This window comes from Nerophis ophidion, linkage group LG11, assembly GCF_033978795.1.
Source record: "Nerophis ophidion isolate RoL-2023_Sa linkage group LG11, RoL_Noph_v1.0, whole genome shotgun sequence".
Lineage (NCBI taxonomy): Eukaryota > Metazoa > Chordata > Actinopteri > Syngnathiformes > Syngnathidae > Nerophis > Nerophis ophidion.
In genome coordinates this window covers 18,468,888-18,491,432 of record NC_084621.1, presented here as the reverse complement: position 1 = coordinate 18,491,432, position 22,545 = coordinate 18,468,888, and the positions used below count along the sequence as shown (strand labels likewise).

Sequence of the window (22,545 nt, the reverse complement as noted above, 5' to 3'; positions counted from 1 at the left end):
TTTTCAAGATGGCTGTCCCCCAAAAATAAGATAAAATAGTAAAATATCTTCATGTTTTACAATGTAAAGATACAAAAAAAAAGCTTAGTAAATAAAAAAATCATCTAGCAAGATGGCTATCACAAAAAGATTTATTAAATATTTGTTTTCATGTATTAAAATGTAAAGCTAACAAAAAACTAAAATTGGTATATAATAAAAATGAGCAAGGTGGCCATCACCAAAAAATAGATAAAATGGTTTTATATTTTCATGTTTTAAAATTTCAAGCTAGGAACAAAAAAAATAAAAAATTACAATTAGCAAGATGGCCATCCCAAAAAATAGATAAAAAATATTTGTATTGATCTTTTAAAACATAAAAGCTAAACAAAAAAAGCTCAATTGGTGTGTACATATATATATATATATTTATATATATATATATATATGTAAACATACATATATATATATGTACACATACATATATATATACATATATATATATACATACACATACATATATACACCTACATACGTATACATACATACATATATACATACATACATACATACATATATATATATATATATATATATATATATATATATATGTATATATATAGGCATTAAAAATAAAATCCCAATTTGCTATATGGCCTTCCCCAAAAAACAAGATAAAATAGTAAAATATCTTCATGTTTTACAATGTAAAGCTATGAAAAAAAGCTTGTATAAAAAAATTAATTAGCAAGATGGCCGTCACAAAAAAATTGATAAAATATTTGTTTTCATGTTTTAAAATGTAAAGCTAACTAAAAACTAAAATTGGTATATAATAAAAATGAGCAAGGTGGCCATCCCCAAAAAATAGATAAAATGGTTTTATATTTTCATGTTTTAAAATGTCAAGCTAGGAACAAAAAAATAAATAAAAAAATTACAATTAGCAAGGTGGCCATCCCAAAAAATAGATAAAAAATATTTGTATTGATCTTTCAAAACATAAAAGCTAAACAAAAAAAGCTCAATTGGTGTGTACATATATATATATATACACATACATATATATTATATATATATATACATATATATACATACATACATACATACATATATATACATACATACACTATAAATATATGCATTAAAAATAAATCCCAATTTGCTAGATGGCCTTCCCCAAAAAACAAGATAAAATAATAAAATATCTTCATGTTTTACAATGTAAAGCTATGAAAAAAAGCTTAGTATATAAAAAAATTAATTAGCAAGATGGCCGTCACAAAAAATTTGATAAAATATTTGTTTTCATGTTTTAAAATGTGAGGCCAAAAAAATAATAAAAAAATGCTGAATTGGTATATTAAACAAATTACGATTAGCAAGATGGCCATCCCAAATTGTTTATAAAATATTTGTTTTCATTTTTAAAATGTAAAGCTGAGGAAAAAAATTATAAATTGATATATAAAAAAAATTACAATTAGCAAGATGGAGATGCCAAAACGTTTTTAAAATACTTGTTTCCACGTTTTAAAATGTAAAGCTAAAAGAAAAATAAATTGGTATATACAAAAATAGCAAGATGGCTATCCCCCCAAAAAAGAAGATAAAATAGTGTTGTTTTAAAATGTGAAGCTTAAAAAAAATAGACAAAACACAAGAGACAAAAAAAGCTTAATATATAAAAAAAACTTTGTAAAAAAATTAATTAAAATAAATCACAATTTGCATATGAAAAAGAAATATTCTTTTTTTTTTTTTTACATTTTAAAAGGTAAACCTAAGATAAATACATTCATTTAAAAATGCAAAAATGTTTCTTTCCAGTGTGTTGGACTACAAAATCAAATTAAGACTGAATGTTGAGGGATTTATTTCCATAATAAATATTGCTTTTCCAGAAGGTTCCTTGTGTGCCTCAGAAAAAAAGTGCAGATTTTTATTTCGTTGTTTGCTTTTTTTTTTTTTTTATGTAAACACACTTTTGTCACAAGTAGTCATCAAACAGCAAGAATTATCCTTTTTTTTTCAAAGCAATTCTTTTTTTTTCTTTTTTCAGGTTGGCATCAACACGGCTTTCATGGAGGCGGGGGAGGAGGGTGCTGCTTCTTTCCTTTACGTTTATTGCAGCGTTTCCCACACTTTCACTACTTTGTGGCGGCTTTTGACACATCATGATGGGACTCTGTGTGTGTGCGTGTGTGTGTGTCCTCACAAGGTAACGCTACTTCTGAACACACCTGGTCGGACTTCATTTGGTGACATGGCGCCATCTTGCAAGTATGCCAAGTGTTCCAGTGTTAGCATGCTAACAGGATGTTTGCATGCTAATATTTTATACTAGCGTTTAAGATAATTGTGTGCGTATTAAACAAACATTCTGTTAGCCAACATTTTAAGGTGGCGTTTAAGATAATTATGTGCGTATTTAAATAAAAAAACTGCTAAATTGCTAGCATACAATGTTAACATGTTAGCATGTCAACATTTAAACAGCTAGAATACTTAATAAAGATGGCACTAAAACAAATCCATTATTATAAAGTTAAAAAGTACAAATATTACCTAAATTCTAAGATAAGGCAATAGCATGCTAATGTTAAGATGCAAATGTAAGATTTACTTTACGTACAAAATAAAAAAAAATGTGCTAGATTGCTAGCATTAAATTTTAACATGCTAATGTTGGCATGTCAACGTGTAAACAGCTACATACAGCTAGCATACTTTCAAAGAGGGCACAAAGTAAAGAAAACCATGATTATTAGGTTAAAAAGTACACAATTAGCTATTAAGGTAGACATGCTAATGTTAGCATGCTAAAATGTTATACTACAATTTAAGTAAACCATGTATGTATAAAATAAAATAAAAAGTTTTGCTAGAATAAAATGTTAGCACCGTATTGTTGGCATATGAATGTTAGCATGTCAATATGAAAAGCTCTATCGTATTTGTAAGATGGCACTATGCAACCAAGTCAATGATTAGGTTAAAAGTACAAAGTCAGCTAAAATGCTAGCATGAGTCGTTAAATCGATAAGTATTCACGTAAAAATTAGTGTGCAAAATGCTAAATTACTAGCAGAAAATGTTAGCATTGTAATGTTAACATGTTAAAATGCAAGCATACCTAATTAGCATTCTAATGCTAACATCTCAACCGCATACTTTTAAGATGGCACCGACTTAAAAAAAATCCACAATTAGGTTAGCACGAATAAAATTAGCTGAATTGCTAACATAGAATGTTAGCACTGTATTGTTGGCATAGGAATGTTAGCATTTCAACATGAGAAGCGCTATCGTATTTGTAAGATGGCACAACGCAACCAAGTCCATGATTTGGTTAAAAGTACAAAGTTAGCTAAAATGCTAGCATGATTCATTAAATCGATATTTACATAAAAATTAAAGTGCGAAGAATGCTAAAATTACTAGCAGAAAATGTTAGCATCGTAACGTTAACATGTTAAAATGCTAGCATACTTAATTGGCATCGCAACAGCATACTTTCAAGATAGCACCGAGTTTAAAAAAAATGCACAATTAGGTCAGCACGAATAAAATTAGCTGAATTGCTAATATAAAATGTTAGCACTGTATTGTTGGCATATGAACGTTAGCATGTCAACATGAAAAGCGCTATCGTATTTATAAGATGGAACTATGCAACCCAGTCCATGATTAGGTTAAAAGTACAAAGTTAGCTGAAATGCTAGCATGATTCGTTAATTCGATATTTACGTATAAATTAAAGTGTGAAAAATGCTAAAATTACTAGCAGAAAATGTTAGCATCGTAACATTAACATGTTAAATGCTAGCATACATAATTAGCATCGCAACAGCATACTTTTAAGATGGCACCGGGTTAAAAAAAATCCACAAATAGGTCAGCACGGATAAAATTAGCTGAATTGAATTGCTAACATAAAACGTTAGCATATTAATCTTAGCATGACATCACGTGGACAGCTTGCATACTTTTAAGATGGCACCGTGGAACAAAATCCAAAAGTACAAAAATGGCTAGCACAAAACACTAGCATGCTAATAATATAGCATGCTAATAATATAGCATGCTAAAATTTTATACCAGCATTTAAGATAGTCACGGACGTACAAAGTACAACAAAGAAACACTGCGCAAAATAAAATATGCTCCATTTCTAACGTTACTGTTAGCATGTCAACATGTCAACTCAACTCCCCCATTAGGTTAAAACGTACAAAAACAGCTAGCATGAAACGCTAGCATGCGAATGTTAGGCTAGCATGCTAACAAAGAAACCGCTAGCACACTTCTAAGGGAATCTTTTAGTATTGGTTACTGTACTGTAATATATTGTAGTATCTGTTACTCTACTGCAATTTCTTGGTACTGCAGTGTAGTATCTGTTATATACTGCAATATCTTGGTACTGTAGTGTAGTATCTGTTACTCTACCGCAATATTTTGGTGCTGTAGTGCAATATATTGGTACTGTAGTGTAGTATCTGTTACTGTACTGCAATATCTTGGTACTGCAGTGTAGTATCTGTTATATACTGCATTATCTTGGTACTGTAGTGCAATATCTTGGCACTGTAGTGTAGTATGGTGTTGTACTGCAATGTCTTGGTACTGTAGTGTAGTATGTTACTGTAGTGCAATATATTGGTACTGTAGTGCAGTATCTGTTGTTGTACTGCAATAATTTGGTACTGCAGTGTAGTATGTTAGTGTACTGCAATATTTTGGTAGTGTAGTATCTGTTACTCTACTGCAATATCTTGGTACTGTCGTGTAGTATCTGTTACTGTACTGCAATATCTTGGTACTGCAGTGTAGTATCTGTTAGTGTACTGCAATATTTTGGTACTGTAGTGCAGTATGTTACTGTACTGCAATATTTTGGTACTGTAGTGTAGTATCTGTTACTCTACTGCAATATCTTGGTACTGTAGTGTAGTATCTGTTACTGTATTGCAATATATTGGTACTGTAGTACAGTATCTGTTGTACTGCAATAATTTGGTACTGTAGTGTAGTATCTGTTACTGTACTGCAATATCTTGGTACTGTAGTGTAGTATCTGTTACTCTACTGCAATACATTGGTACTGTAGTGTAGTATCGGTTACTGTATGGCAATATCTTGTACTTTAGTGTATTATCTGTTACTGTACGGCAATATCTTGGTATTGTAGTATCTGTTACTGTACGGCAATATCTTGGCACTGTAATACAAAAATAGCCAGCATGACGCGCTAACATGCGAATGTTAGCTTAGCACGCTAACAAAGCGACCGATAGCACACTTCTAAAGGTAACCATGAACTTTGGGTTGAAGTGTCAAATTAGCCAACAATGCTGGCACAAAAGCTTTCTCTTTTTGGGGCAAAAAAAGCCACTTTTGGGGGGCGGAGCCTGAAAGCAGGCTCTTCAAGAAAGGCCATTTATGCAAATGAGACGCCGCCACAAGTAGATTGCAGTTCTGTGGGAAACACTGTTAGCTTAGCATCAATCCATATGCTTCATGTACAAAATGGTGTCAAAGTGACCCCCCCCAACCCCCCCTCCCCCATATAAACATGTGTGTAGTGTGTGTGTGTGTGTTGGCCCCCTCATATAAACGTGTGTGTGTGTGCGCATCATTGGTGTGTGTTGTTGACGCTGTAAGCCGCTGTGGTTTCCAAGCTGAGGTCTGCGGGCGGAGGCGGGGTCCTGGGCATCCCTGGAGGGGGCGTGGGGGAGGCGGGGGGCTCCTCAGAGTCAGAGTTGTCCAGTGAGTAATCGTCCAGCAGCGCCCGCCGCCCTCGCATCGTCACGGGCAACACTGCTCGTCTACGAACACCACAATATACACACATCATTTATTTACATATATACATATATATATACATATACATTATATATATACATATATATATATATGTAATATATATATGCATATGTATACATATGTATATACACGTATATATATATATATACATACATATACATAAATACATATACATATATACATACATATATACACACATATATACATACATATACAAACCCCATTTCCATATGAGTTGGGAAATTGTGTTAGATGTAAATATAAACGGAATACAAAGATTTGCAAATCATTTTCAACCCATATTCAGTTGAATGCACTACAAAGACAACATATTTGATGTTCGAACTCATAAACTTTATTTTTTTTGCAAATAATAATTAACTTAGAATTTCATGGCTGCAACATGTGCCAAAGTAGTTGGGAAAGGGCATGTTCACCACTGTGTTACATCACCTTTTCTTTTAACAACACTCAAGAAAGGTGTTGAGAGGCGCAGCCGACGGGCCGACGGTTGGGCAGGGCACGTTGCAGCCCTGCCCAAGATGGCGGCAAAGAGGCGGAGCGGAGAGGCGGGGCGTGCTGGGAGCGACGCCGCCACAATCTAATTCAGGTGCGTGGATTGCACACCGGCACACAATTAACATTTCTCCTCTAGCTGTATAAAAAGGGAGAAGGAGGAAAGATCAGGGAAGTAATAGGAGAACCAGCAGCGAAAACGACCGCGAGCGAGCCGAAGACGGCGACGAAGACGCGGCCGTCTGAAAGCGAGCGAGGAGCAGCTGAAAAGCGATCCGACCAATTGAAAAATAAACAAGAGTCAAACCTGCAAAGCAATGTCCTTCCTTGATGGTCCATGGAACCCGCACGGCGACGACAGGAGTCCGTCACAAAAGGTTTGGGAACTGAGGAAACTAATTGTTGAAGCTTTGAAAGTGGAATTCTTTCCCGTTCTTGTTTTATGTAGAACTTCAGTCGTTCAACAGTCCGGGGTCTCCGCTGTCATATTTTACGCTTCATAATGCGCCACACATTTTCCATTGGAGACAGGTCTGGACTGCAGGCGGGCCAGGAAAGTACGCGCACTCTTTTACTACGAAGCCACGCTGTTGTAACACGTGCTGAATGTGGCTTGGCATTGTCTTGCTGAAATAAGCAGGGGCGTCCATGAAAAAGACGGCGCTTAGATGGCAGCATATGTTGTTCCAAAACCTGTATGTACCTTTCAGCATTAATGGTGCCTTCACAGATGTGTAAGTTACCCATGCCTTGGCCACTAATGCACCCCCATACCATCACAGATGCTGGCTTTTCAACTTTGCGTCGATAACAGTCTGGATGGTTCGCTTCCCTTTTGGTCTGGATGACACCATGTCGAATATTTCCCCCAAAAATTTGAAATGTGGACTCGTCAGACCACAGAACACTATTCCACTTTGCATCAGTCCATCTTAGATGATCTCGGGCCAAGAGAAGCCGGCGGTGTTTCTGGATGTTGTTGATAAATCGCTTTCGTTTTGCATAGCAGAGCTTTAACTTGCACTTACAGATGTAGTGACGAACTGTATTTAGTGACAGTGGTTTTCTGAAGTGTTCCTGAGCTCATGTGGTGATATCCTTTAGAGATTGATGTGGCTTTTTGATACAGTGCCGTCTGAGGGATGGAAGGTCACGGTCATTCAATGCCGCTTATTTTTTCCAGATTCTCTGAACCTTTTGATGATATTATGGACCGTAAATGTTGAAATCCCTAAATTTCTTGCAATTGCACTTTGAGAAACGTTGTTCTTAAACTGTTTGACTATTTGCTCACACAGTTGTGGACAAAGGGGTGTACCTCGCCCCATCCTTTCTTGTGAAAGACTGAGCGTTTTTTGGGAAACTTTTTTTATACCCAATCATGGCACCCACCTGTTCCCAATTAGCCTGCACACATGTGGGATGTTCCAAATAAGTGTTTGATGAGCATTCCTCAACTTTATCAGTATTTATTGCCACCTTTCCCAACTTTTTTGTCACGTGTTGCTGGCATCAAATTCTAAAGTTAATGATTATTTGTAGAAAAAAAAAAAAGTTTATCAGTATGAACATCAAATATTTTGTCTTTGTAGCATATTCAACTGAATATGGGTTGAAAAAGATTTGCAAATCATTGTATTCTGTTTATATTTACATCTAACACAATTTCCCAACTCATATGGAAATGGGGTTAGTATGTATATATATAATTTCATATGTAATTTCATATTCAATATTAATTTTTATATATCTAAAATACAATGTAAATTGTTATGTATTTAGTACATGTAATTTATATATATATGTATATATATATATATATCTCATTTGATACATAATTTAACATACAATCTGAATTTGTATATTTAATTTAACAATCTTAATTTCGATATAAATTATGTATATATATATATATATACACACACATATATATAATTCCATATACAGTCTGCATTTTATATATAACTTTATATACAATCTTAGATTTTATATTCAATTCAATTTTTAATGTACAATCTCAATTTTAATATACAACTTTAATTTCACATTAATTTAATATAATTTAATTGTAATATACAATTATATGCAATCTTAATTTTAATGTATAATTTACCATACAATTTATTATACAATCTCAATTGTTGTATTATAAATATTATTAAATATTATAAAATTTTGCAATTGAATTAAGATATAAAATTGTATTTTCACTTGTATATCAAAATGAGATTGTCTATTAAATGTTTTCAAATTAAGGTTGTATATTAAATGATTAAATTATATATTAGATTGTATATTGAACTATATATAATAAAATTTAAATTGCTTCTTAAATTATATATTAAACTGTATATTAAATTATGTATTAAAATGTAAATGGCATGTGTGTGCATATATATATATATATATATATATATATATATATGTGTGTACATATACATGCCATTTACATTTTAATGCAATTTAATATATAATCTAATATACAAACTTAATTTAAAAACATCATTTAATAGACAATCTCATTTTAATATTAAAGTGAAAATGCAATTTATTATTAATAAACTCTTAATTCAATTGCAAAATGTAAGAGTTAAGATTTTAATACATATATATAATTTAATAAACAATCGAACATACAGTATTAATTTTAATACGTAATTTAGTATATAGGTTAATGTGTAATTTATTATAAAACCTTAATTTTGAAAACAATTTATTAGACAATCTTATTTAATATATAAGTGAAATTAAAATTGAATATTAATCAACAAATTTAATTTCAATGCAAAATGTAATATATAATTTAATTTTAAAATCTTTTAAAATAATATTTTGCATACAATCCAAATAAAAATATAATATCTTTATTTTAATATAAAATGTAGTATTACCATCCATCCATCCATTTCCTACCGCTTATTCCCTTTGGGGTCGCGGGGGGCGCTGGTGCCTATCTCAGCTACAATCGGGCGGAAGGCAGCGTACACCCTGGACAAGTCGCCACCTCATCACAGCTCAATTTAATATATATCTTAATATACAGGGAAATATACATTATTAAATCTCATGTACAATCTCCATTTTACTGTATAAAATATACCATTTAATAATTAAGTTTACTGTACATGATAATTGTAATATATATATATATATATATATATATATATACACACATATATATATAATAGTAATATATATAATTGTAATACACATAATTGTAATATATATATAATAGTAATATATATAATTGTAATACACATAATTGTAATATATATATACTTATATATATATAATCATAATATATATAATTGACTGTAAGATCTGTATTTGAATCAGTGGAACCTCTGAGGTGTTGACCAGATGACAAGATTATACACCAGAATAAAATCTGGAAAAACACACCCGACCTGGTTTGAGGTACCTGGTCTGATTCACCTGGTCTGAATCACCTGGTCTGGTGTACATGGTCTGATGCACCTGGTCTGATACACCTGGTCTGATGTACCTGGTCTGATTCACCTGGTCTGTTGTACATGGTCTGGTGTACCTGGTCTGATTCACCTGGTCTGATGTACCTGGTCTGATTCACCTTGGTCCGATGCACCTGGTCCAATTCACCTAATCTGATTCACCTGGTCCGATGTACCTGGTCTGTTGTACCTGGTCTGATGCACCTGGTCTGATTCACCGGGTCCGGTGTACCTGGTCTGTTGTACTTGGTCTGTTGTACCTGGTCTGATTCACCTGATCTGATGCACCTGGTGTGATGTACCTGGTCTGTTGTACCTGGTCTGATGCACCTGGTCTGATTCAACTGGTCTGATGCACCTGGTCTGAGGTCCAAGGGAGTAAAACTCATGGCAACTTCTGTTTAACAACTGATTCAGCGATGCTAATATTTCTTAGCCTAAATGCTAATTCTGCCATAAACTGACACAGCAGGTGGGGACACATGTTAGCATGTTAGCAAAGAAAACTGCACAAAAGGTTGCCGGTAAAAAAAGGAGATTAAAGCAATAAATCTTAATTTGAACATCATTTCATCTCACTTTGGAGGTTTAATAAATGCTGCTTACCTCGCCTTTTTTTTTTACTTTTAGTCTGGACTTCTTTTTACACTTTGAAGACTATCAAAAATGGTAAATGTTGGTGTGCAATACAACAATACTCGGATTACATGTAATGAATATCAACCAAGTACTGTTAGCCACTTTGTGTAAAAGCTAAATAACATAAAACATTTTCATATTGTCATTATGGGGTATTGAATGTAGAATTTTGAGGAAAAAGTAAAGCGCTGTCAATACTTTCCGGATATACTGATGTACATAGGATTTTTTTACTTTTTAATTTTTAATACATTTGCAAAAATACGTGAAAAACATTAATTTATTGTCAATATGGGTTATTGTGTGTAGAATTTTGAGGACAATTGTAAATAAATAGGCAAAAATATGTGGAAAAAATATTTTCATATTGTCATTTTGGGGTTTTGCGAGTAGAATTCTGAGGACAAAAAATATATTATTCCATATTGGATTAAGGCTGTAACATGAGAAAAACAAAAACAAAAAACTTAGTTTCATTTTTTCAATAAATATACAATTTCAAAATGTAAAAAAAGTGAGGCGCTGGAAATAGTTTCCTGATAAACTGCATGTACAACTTAATTAAAACATTTTTTAATACATTTGCCAACATTTAAAAAAAAAATACTTTTGACATTTCCTGATGAAGTATTGTGTGTAGAATTTTGAGGATAAAACATTAATATATCCCATCTTGGAATAAGGCAGTAACATGACAAAATGTGGTAGAAGTAAAACGCTTTTTAATTTTTTTTATACATTTGCCAAATGAAAAAAAACAAAAAACTCTTGACATTACCTGATGGGGTATTGTGTGCAGAATTTTGAGGACAAACAATAATTTCTCAATTTTGGAATAAGGCAGTAACATGACAAAATGTGGTGAAAGTAAATAAAGCGCTTTTTTAAAAATGTTAATACATTTGCAAAATAAAAAAAAAACTAAACTTGACATTTCTTGCTGGGGCATTGTGTGCAGAATTTTGAGGACAAACAACTAATTTCTTCCATTTTGGAATAAGGCAGTAAAACGACCAAATGTGGTAAAAGTAAAGCGCTTTTTTAATTATTTTTAAATACATTTGCAAAATTAAAAAAACTAAACTTGACATTTCCTGATGGTGTATTGTGTGCAGAATTTTGAGGAAAAACAACAAATGTCTTCCTTTTTAAAATAAGGCAGAAACATGACAAAATGTGGTAAAAGTAAAGCGCTTTTTAAAAATTTTTTAAAATACATTTGCCGAAATTAAGAATTTTTTTTTGACATTCCTTGATGGGGTATTGCTGTCAGAATTTTGAGGACAATTAAATAATTTCTTCCATTTTAATTTTTTAAACATACATTTGCCAAAATTAAGAAAAAAAAACAACTTTTGACATTTCCTGATGGGGTATTGTTTTCAGAATTTTGAGGACAATTAAATAATTTCTTCCATTTATGAATAAGGCTGTAACATGACAAAATGTGGTAAAAGTAAAGCGCTTTTTAATTTTTTTTAAATACATTTGCAAAATTAAAAAAACAAAAACTTGACATTTACTGATGGGGTATTGTGTGCAGAATTTTGAGTACAAACAAATAATTTCTTCCTTTTTGGAATAAGGCTGTGACATGACCAAATGTGGTAAAAGTAAAGCGCTTTTTTAATTTTTTAAAATTCCATTTGCCAAAATTAAGAAAAAAAAAAACTTTTGACATTTCCTGATGGGGTATTGTTGTCAGAATTTTGAGGACAAATAAATAATTTCTTCCATTTTGGAATAAGGCTGTGACATGACCAAATGTGGTAAAAGTAAAGCGCTTTTTAATTTTTTTTTAAAATACATCTGCGAAATTAAAAAAACAAAAAGTTGACATTTCCTGATGGGGTATTGCTGTCAGAATTTTGAGGACAAACAAATAATTTCTTCCATTTTAGAATAAGACTGTGATATGACCAAATGTGGTAAATGTACAGCGCTTTTTTAATTTTTCAAAAATACATTTGCCAAAATTAAGAAAAAAATAACAACTTTTGACATTTCCTATTGGGTATTGTTGTCAGAATTTTGAGGACAAATAAATCATTTTTTCCATTTTGGAACATTGGCAGTAACATGACAAAAAGTGGTAAAAGCAAAGCGCCGTGAATACTTTCCGGATGCTGTGTACACGCAAGCACGTATCAAATGCCTGCTTTTCTTCCATGATACCAGATCGATATCAAATCGCGTATTATCAGATCGATATCAAATCGCGTATCACTAACTTGAATGAACGTACTGATCTAACATGAATAAATCATTTCTTTTAAACGCCTCAGAGGTTCCACTGCATTGTTGTCGACACACCAATATAGTCAAACGTCATGTTGATGACAAACACACAAAAGTGGTGGCGTGACACACACACACACATACACACACTCACACACACACACACATGAAGAACAAAAACCACAATGACCTACTGCTCTGGCCTCCATTCAGGGACGCTGAGGTGGAGATGGAGGTGGAAGTGGAGGTGACACATGCACAGTGTTAGACGGACACAAATGGATGCAAAGGAAAAGCAAAAGAAGATGGCGTCAGATGGATGTTAATGGGGGCGGGAATGGCGGGCACAGGGTGGCACGGGCGTACCTGAGCTGGTTCCGCAGGCTGCTGATCTCGCGCATCCTGCTCTGGCTGTTCTCCGTCAGCTCTTCCAGTTCTCTCTGCAGCTTCCTCTTCTGAGCGTTGGAGCGCGAGTTCTCCTCCTCCACCTCCTCCAGCTGCCGCTTCAGCTGCCTCAGGCGCACCATGGACTTGTCCAGCTAAGGGGGGAGGGGGGAGGGGGCCCAGGTCAGAATCACCCTAGTCTGCTTGGGGGTGTGGGGGTGCCAGACCTGGTCTTTGTACTGGTCTGCGTGTCTCCTCTCGTCCTCCGCCTGCATCATCACCTCCTTCAGCTTCTTCTCCGTCTTCCTCACCAGCTTGTTGGCGATGGCACGCTCCCTGACACATAGCAACACTTTACACACGCTCCCTGGCACATAGAAACACTTTACACACGCTCCCTGACACATAGATTTACACACGCTCCAAAACACATAGCAACACTTTACACACGCTCCCTGACACATAGCAACACTTTACACACGCTCCCTGACACATAGCAACACTTAAAACACGCTCCCTGACATATAGCAACACTTTAGACACGCTCCCTGACACAGAGATCAAAAGATTTGACACACTCCCTGAAACGTACATAGATCAACACTTTAGACACGCTCCCTGACACATGAGTGGGTTGTACTTGTATAGCACTTTTCTACCTTCAAGGTACTCAAAGCGCTTTGACACTACTTCCACATTTACCCATTCACACACACATTCACACACTGATGGAGGGAGCTGCCATGCAAGGCGCTAACCAGCACCCATCAGGAGGAAGGGTGAAGTGTCTTGCTCAGGACACAACGGACGTGATGAGGTTGGTACTAAATGGGGATTGAACCAGGGACCCTCGGGTTACGCACGGCCACTCTTCCATTGTGCCACGCCGTCCCTAGATCCCATAGGTCCCATAGATCAACACTTTAGACACACTCCCTGACACATAGATCAACATTTTAGACACGCTCCCTGACACATTTGACACACTCCGTGACACATAGATCAACACTTTAGACACGCTCCCTGACGCATAGATCAACACATTTGACACACTCCCTGACACCTAGATCAACACCTTAGACACGCTCCCTGACACATTTGACAAGCTCCCTGACACATAGATCAACACTTTTGACAAGCTCCCTGACACATAGATCAACACTTTTGACACGCTCCCTGACACATTTGACACACTCCGTGACACATAGATCAACACTTTAGACACGCTCCCTGACGCATAGATTAACACTTTAGACACGCTCCCTGACACATAGACACTTTTGACACACTCCGTGACACATAGATCAACACTTTAGACACGCTCCCTGACACATAGATCAACACTTTAGACACGCTCCCTGACGCATGGATCAACACTTTAGACACGCTCCCTGACACATAGAACAACACTTTAGACACGCTCCCTGACACATTTGACACCCTCCCTGACACATAGATCAACACTTTAGACACGCTCCCTGACACATACAGCAACACTTTAACCACGCTCCCTGACACATGGATCAACACTTTAACCACGCTCCCTGACACATACAGCGACACTTTAGACACGCTCCCTGACACATACAACAACACTTTAGACACGCTCCCTGACACATACAACAACACTTTAGACACGCTCCCTGACACATAGCAACACTTTAGACACGCTCCCTGACACATAGCAACACTTTAGACACGCTCCCTGACACATAGATCAACACTTTTGACACACTCCCTGACACATAGATTAACACTTTTGACACACTCCCTGACACAAAATCAACACTTTTGACACACTCCCTGACACGTACTTCAACACTTTAGACACACTCCCTGACACATTGATTAACACTTTAGACACACTCCCTGACACATAGATCAACACTTTTGACACACTCCCTGACACATAGAACAATACTTTAAACACGCTCCCTGACACATAGACCACACTTTTGACACCCTCCCTGACACATAGATCAACACTTTTGACACGCTCCCTGACACATAGCAACACTTTAGACACGCTCCCTGACACATAGATCAACACTTTTGACACACTCCCTGACACAAAATCAACACTTTTGACACACTCCCTGACACAAAATCAACACTTTAGACACACTGATTAACACTTTAGACAAGCTCCCTGACACATAGATCAACACTTTTGACACACTCCCTGACACATAGATTAACACTTTTGACACACTCCCTGACACAAAATCAACACTTTTGACACACTCCCTGACACAAAATCAACACTTTAGACACACTCCCTGACACATTGATTAACACTTTAGACACGCTCCCTGACACATAGATCAACACTTTTGACACACTCCCTGACACATAGAACAATACTTTAAACACGCTCCCTGACACATAGACCACACTTTTGACACCCTCCCTGACACATAGATCAACACCCTCCCTGACACATAGATCAACACTTTTGACACGCTCCCTGACACATAGCAACACTTTAGACACGCTCCCTGACACATAGATCAACACTTTTGACACACTCCCTGACACATAGATTAACACTTTTGACACACTCCCTGACACAAAATCAACACTTTTGACACACTCCCTGACACAAAATCAACACTTTAGACACACTCCCTGACACAAAATCAACACTTTAGACACACTCCCTGACACATTGATTAACACTTTTGACACACTCCCTGACACAAAATCAACACTTTTGACACACTCCCTGACACATGAGTGGGTTGTACTTGTATAGCGCTTTTCTACCTTCAAGGTACTCAAAGCGCTTTGACACTACTTCCACATTTACCCATTCACACACACATTCACACACTGATGGAGGGAGCTGCCATGCAAGGCGCTAACCAGCACCCATCAGGAGCAAGGGTGAAGTGTCTTGCTCAGGACACAACGGACGTGATGAGGTTGGTACTAAGTGGGGATTGAACCAGGGACCCTCGGGTTACGCACGGCCACTCTTCCACTGTGCCACGCCGTCCCTAGATCCCATAGGTCCCATAGATCAACACTTTAGACACGCTCCCTGACACATAGATCATCACTTTAGACACGCTCCCTGACACATTTGACACACCCCCTGACACATAGATCAACACATTTGACACGCTCCCTGACACATAGATCAACACTATTGACACACTCCCTGACACATAGAACAACACTTTGGACACGCTCCCTGACACATAGATCAACACATTTGACACGCTCCCTGACACATAGATCAACACATTTGACACGCTCCCTGACACATAGATCAACACTTCAGACACGCTCCCTGACGCATAGATCAACAGATTTGACACGCTCCCTGACACATATATCAACACTATTGACACGATCCCTGACACATAGGTCAACACATTTGACACGCTCCCTGACACATAGATCAACACATTTGACACGCTCCCTGACACATAGATCAACACTTCAGACACGCTCCCTGACACATAGATAAACACTTCAGACACGCTCCCTGACACATAGATCAACACATTTGACACGCTTCCTGACACATAGATCAACACTTTAGACACGCTCCCTGACACATAGATCAACACTTCAGACACGCTCCCTGACACATAGATCAACACTTCAGACACGCTCCCTGACACATAGATCAACACTTCAGACACGCTCCCTGACACAAAGATCAACACATTTGACACGCTCCCTGACACATAGATCAACACTTCAGACACGCTCCCTGACACATAGATCAACACTTCAGACACGCTCCCTGACACATAGATCAACACTTCAGACACGCTCCCTGACACATAGATCAACACTTCAGACACGCTCCCTGACACATAGATCAACACTTCAGACACGCTCCCTGACACATAGATCAACACATTTGACACGCTCCCTGACACATAGATCAGCACTTTAGACACGCTCCCTGACACATAGATCAACACATTTGACACGCTCCCTGACACATAGATCAACACTATTGACACACTCCCTGACACATAGAACAACACTTTGGACACGCTCCCTGATACATAGATCAACACATTTGACACGCTCCCTGACACATAGATCAACACTATTGACACGCTCCCTGACACATAGAACAACACTTTGGACACGCTCCCTGACACATAGATCAACACATTTGACACGCTCCCTGACACATAGATCAACACATTTAACACGCTCCCTGACACATAGATCAACACATTTGACACGCTCCCTGACACATAGATCAACACTTTAGACATGCTCCCTGACACATAGATCAACCCGTTTGACACGCTCCCTGACACATAGATCAACCCATTTGACACGCTCCCTGACACATAGATCAACACTTTAGACACGCTCCCTGACACATAGATCAACACTTTAGACACGCTCCCTGACACATAGATCAACACATTTGACACGCTCCCTGACACATAGATCAACACATTTGACACGCTCCCTGATACATAGATCAACACTTTAGACGTGCTCCCTGACACATAGATCAACACATTTGACACGCTCCCTGACACATAGATCAACACTTCAGACACGCTCCCTGACACATAGATCAACACTTCAGACACGCTCCCTGACACATAGATCAACACTTCAGACACGCTCCCTGACACATAGATCAACACATTTGACACGCTCCCTGACACATAGATCAACACTTTAGACACGCTCCCTGACACATTTGACACGCTCCCTGACACATAGATCAACACTATTGACACACTGTCTGACACATAGAACAACACTTTGGACACGCTCCCTGACACATAGATCAACACATTTGACACGCTCCCTGACACATAGATCAACACTATTGACACGCTCCCTGACACATAGAACAACACTTTGGACACGCTCCCTGACACATAGATCAACACATTTGACACGCTCCCTAACACATAGATCAACACATTTAACACGCTCCCTGACACATAGATCAACACATTTGACACGCTCCCTGACACATAGATCAACACTTTAGACATGCTCCCTGACACATAGATCAACCCATTTGACACGCTCCCTGACACATAGATCAACCCATTTGACACGCTCCCTGACACATAGATCAACATTTTAGACACGCTCCCTGACACATAGATCAACACTTTAGACACGCTCCCTGACACATAGATCAACACATTTGACACGCTCCCTGACACATAGATCAACACATTTGACACGCTCCCTGACACATAGATCAACACATTTGACACGCTCCCTGACACATAGATCAACACTTCAGACACGCTCCCTGACGCATAGATCAACAGATTTGACACGCTCCCTGACACATATATCAACACTATTGACACGCTCCCTGACACATAGGTCAACACATTTGACACGCTCCCTGACACATAGATCAACACATTTGACACGCTCCCTGACACATAGATCAACACTTCAGACACGCTCCCTGACACATAGATCAACACTTTAGACACGCTCCCTGACACATAGATCAACACTTTAGACACGCTCCCTGACACATAGATCAACACTTTAGACACGCTCCCTGACACATAGATCAACACTTTAGACACGCTCCCTGACACATAGATCAACACTTTAGACACGCTCCCTGACACATAGATCAACACTTTAGACACGCTCCCTGACACATAGATCAACACATTTGACACGCTCCCTGACACATAGATCAACACTTTAGACACGCTCCCTGACACATAGATCAACACATTTGACACGTTCCCTGACACATAGATCAACACATTTGACACGCTCCCTGACACATAGATCAACACTATTGACACACTCCCTGACACATACAACAACACTTTGGACACGCTCCCTGACACATAGATCAACACATTTGACACGCTCCCTGACACATAGATCAACACATTTGACACGCTCCCTGACACATAGATCAACACTTCAGACACGCTCCCTGACACATAGATCAACACATTTTACACGCTCCCTGACACATAGATCAACACATTTGACACGCTCCCTGACACATAGATCAACACATTTGACACGCTCCCTGACACATAGATCAACATTTCAGACACGCTCCCTGACACATAGATCAACACATTTTACACGCTCCCTGACACATAGATCAACACATTTGACACGCTCCCTGACACATAGATCAACACATTTGACACGCTCCCTGACACATAGATCAACATTTCAGACACGCTCCCTGACACATAGATCAACACTTCAGACACGCTCCCTGACACATAGATCAACACATTTTACACGCTCCCTGACACATAGATCAACACATTTGACACGCTCCCTGACACGTACTTCAACACTTTTGTCTTTTTTTGTTGAAAATTCCAGTTGTACAACTTTTTTTTCCATTATTTCAATTGACCGCTTTTTAATGCCATTTAAAATTCCCTTGAATGATTTTTACAGCTTTTTTCATTTGCTGCTTTTTCTTACTGTCTCTCTTGCTCCAGCTGCTCCTCCATGGATTCTATCTTGGCCTCCAGGGCGGCGACGCTGAGTCGGTGTTTGCCCCTCACGGTCCCCTCCAGCTCCTCCAGCCGGGTCTTCATGTCCTTGTTCTGCCTCTCCAGCTGCTCCCGCGACGCCTCCGCCTTCTGGGCCAGCGTCCTCTCGCCCTGCAGCTGCACGTTCATAGTTTCCACCTGCACAAACGTACTACATTAGCTACAAACCTGTCTTAAACCGTTAGCATGTTAACATATGACAAGATGTCGGGTCGCGGGGGCAGCAGCCTAAGCAAAGAAACCCAGACTTCCCTCTCCCCAGCCACCTTGTCCAGCTCCTGCCGGAGGATCCCAAGGCGTTCCCAGGCCAGCCGGGAGACAGTCTTCCCAACGTGTCCTGGGTCATCCCGGTGGCCTCCCACCGGTCGGACTTGCCCTAAACACCTCCCTAGGGAGGCGTTTCGGTGACATCCTGACCAAATGCCCGAACCACCTCATCTGGCTCCTCTCCGCACCAACTCTCTGCTTTGTATAGTCAGTAAGGTCATGGAGGCTGTTGTACAGAACCAACTTCAGAGTTACCTCCGAGGAAACCATCTTATATCAGACAGTTTGGCTTCAGACCACGGCACAGCAAACATCCTAAATATCATCACCTAAAATTGGTAAAAACTTCTGGACCAAGGCCACGAGGTAGGTGTGATTGCCGTGACATCAAAGGAGCCTTTGAAAAAGTGCAGTAACTGGTGAACCGTTTTCCTGGATCAGGAGCTACCTATCGGAGTTGTTCAGTCATCCATGCTTCTGTCCCCCACGGATCAATACCGGGCCCAATCTGGTTCTCAGTCTTTGCTGACAGCCTTGGAGATGAGGTTGAAAATCAGCTTTACCTCTATGCTGATGACTCCACGTTATTCTGCCGACTCAAAGCCACAGATGATCCTGAGGCTAAGACATCAAGCCTAAATAGAGACTGAGAGAGAATGAGGACCTGGGCTGACCGATGGAAAATGACCTTCGAACCATCAAAATGCAAGGCTTTGACTAAATCCAAAAAGAGTCCCTGGTAAACTGTTTTCCCGGATCAAGAGCTACCTATCAGAGTTGTGCCTTCTGGCCAGTCTTCAAGCCCTGCCTCCATCCATGCTTCAGTCCCCCTAGGATCAATACCGGGTCCAATCTACTTCTCAGTCTTAATTGACCGCCTTGGAGATGGGGTTGAAAATCAGCTTTACCTCTATGCTGATGACTCTACGTTATTCTGCCGACTAAAAGCCACAGATGATCCTGAGGCTAAGACAGCAAGCCTAAATAGACACCGAGAGAGAATGAGGACCTGGGCAGACCGATGGAAGGGGACCTTCGAACCATCAAAATGCAAGGCTTTGACTAAATCTAAAAGGGAGTAACTGGTAAACCGTTTTCCTGGATCAAGAGCTACCTATCGGAGTTGTGCCTTCTGGCCAGTCTTCAAGCTCTGCCTCCATCAATGCTTCAGTCCTCCAAGGATCAATACCGGGTCCAATCTGGTTCTCAGTCTTAATTGACGGCCTTGGAGATGAGGTTGAAAATCAGCTTTACCTCTATGCTGATGACTCCACGTTATTCTGCCGACTCAAAGCCACAGATGATCCTGAGGCTAAGACATCAAGCCTAAATAGAGACTGAGAGAGAATGAGGACCTGGGCAGACCGATGGAAGGTGACCTTCGAACCATCAAAATGCAAGGTTATGACTAAATCCAAAAGGAGTAACTGGTAAACCGTTTTCCTGGATCAAGAGCTACCTATTGGAGTTTTTCAGTCATCAAGCTCTGCCTCCATCAATGCTTCAGTCCCCCAAGGATCAATACCGGGTCCAATCTACTTCTCAGGCTTCATTGACAGCGTTGGAGATGAGGTTGAAAATCAGCTTTACCTCTATGCTGATGACTCCACGTTATTCTGCCAGCTCAAAGCCACAGATGATCCTGAGGCTAAGACATCAAGTCCAAATAGAGACCTAGAGAGAATGAGGACCTGGGCAGACCGATGGATGATGACCTTCGAACCATCAAAATGCAAGGCTTTGACTAAATCCAAAGGGAGTAACTGGTAAACCGTTTTCCTGGATCAAGAGCTACCTATCGGAGTTGTGCCTTCTGGCCAGTCTTCAAGCCCTGCCTCCATCAATGCTTCAGTCCTCCAAGGATCAATACCGGGTCCAATCTGGTTCTCAGTCTTAATTAACGGCCTTGGAGATGAGGTTGAAAATCAGCTTTACCTCTATGCTGATGACTCCACGTTATTCTGCCAGCTCAAAGCCACAGATAATCCTGAGGCTAAGACAGCAAGTCTAAATAAAGACCGAGAGAGAATGAGGACCTGGGCAGACCGATGGAAGGTGACCTTCGAACCATCAAAATGCAAGGCTTTGACTAAATCCAAAGGGAGTAACTGGTAAACCGTTTTCCTGGATCAAGAGCTACCTATCGGAGTTGATCAGTCATCAAGCTCTGCCTCCATTGATGCTTCAGTCCCTCAGGGATCAATACCGGGCCCAATCTGGTTCTCAGTCTTCATTGACAGCCTTGGAGATGAGGTTGAAAATCAGCTTTACCTCTATGCTGATGACTCCACGTTATTCTGCCGACTCAAAGCCACAGATGATCCTGAGGCTAAGACAGCAAGAGAGAATGAGGACTTGGGCAGACCGATTGACAATGACCTTCGAACCATCAAAATGCAAGGCTTTGACTAAATCCAAAAGGAGTAACTGGATCAGAAGCTTCCAATCGGAGTTTTGCCTTCTGGCCAGTCTTCAAGCTCTGCCTCCATCAGAGCTTCAGTCCCCCAGGGATCAATACCGGGCCCAATCTGCTTCTCAGTCTAGAGACCTAGAGAGAATGAGGACCTGGGCTGACCCACGGAAGGTGACCTTTGAATCATGCGAGGCTACGACTAAATCCAGAAAGAGAAACCCCAACCGGCTTGGAATTTGGTTTGGCACTCCTAACTAAACTGGCTGAAAAGGAGGAGCTGGAGTCCCAAGCTGACCTG

The 22,545-nt window shown here is 38.9% G+C and overlaps 1 protein-coding gene across 4 annotated transcripts in view; it reads right to left on the bottom strand.

Annotated features, from left to right (window-relative positions):
- Nucleotides 1-1,841: 1,841 nt before the first annotated feature.
- myh14 (myosin, heavy chain 14, non-muscle) overlaps nucleotides 1,842-22,545 on the bottom strand; it is a 145,342-nt gene continuing 124,638 nt past the window's right edge. For 2 of the 4 annotated variants that reach the window (XM_061915237.1, XM_061915239.1), the window contains exons 40-44: nucleotides 19,497-19,705; nucleotides 13,286-13,394; nucleotides 13,046-13,213; nucleotides 12,869-12,897; nucleotides 1,842-5,813 (exon numbers count right to left, since the gene is read on the bottom strand). In XM_061915237.1, the coding sequence (XP_061771221.1) occupies nucleotides 5,621-5,813; nucleotides 12,869-12,897; nucleotides 13,046-13,213; nucleotides 13,286-13,394; nucleotides 19,497-19,705 (708 nt within the window). In that variant the 3' untranslated portion in view covers nucleotides 1,842-5,620. Of the gene's footprint in view, nucleotides 5,814-12,864; nucleotides 12,898-13,040; nucleotides 13,214-13,285; nucleotides 13,395-19,496; nucleotides 19,706-22,545 lie in introns of all 4 variants that reach the window. The other 2 variants (XM_061915240.1, XM_061915238.1) reach the window with 2 other exon arrangements.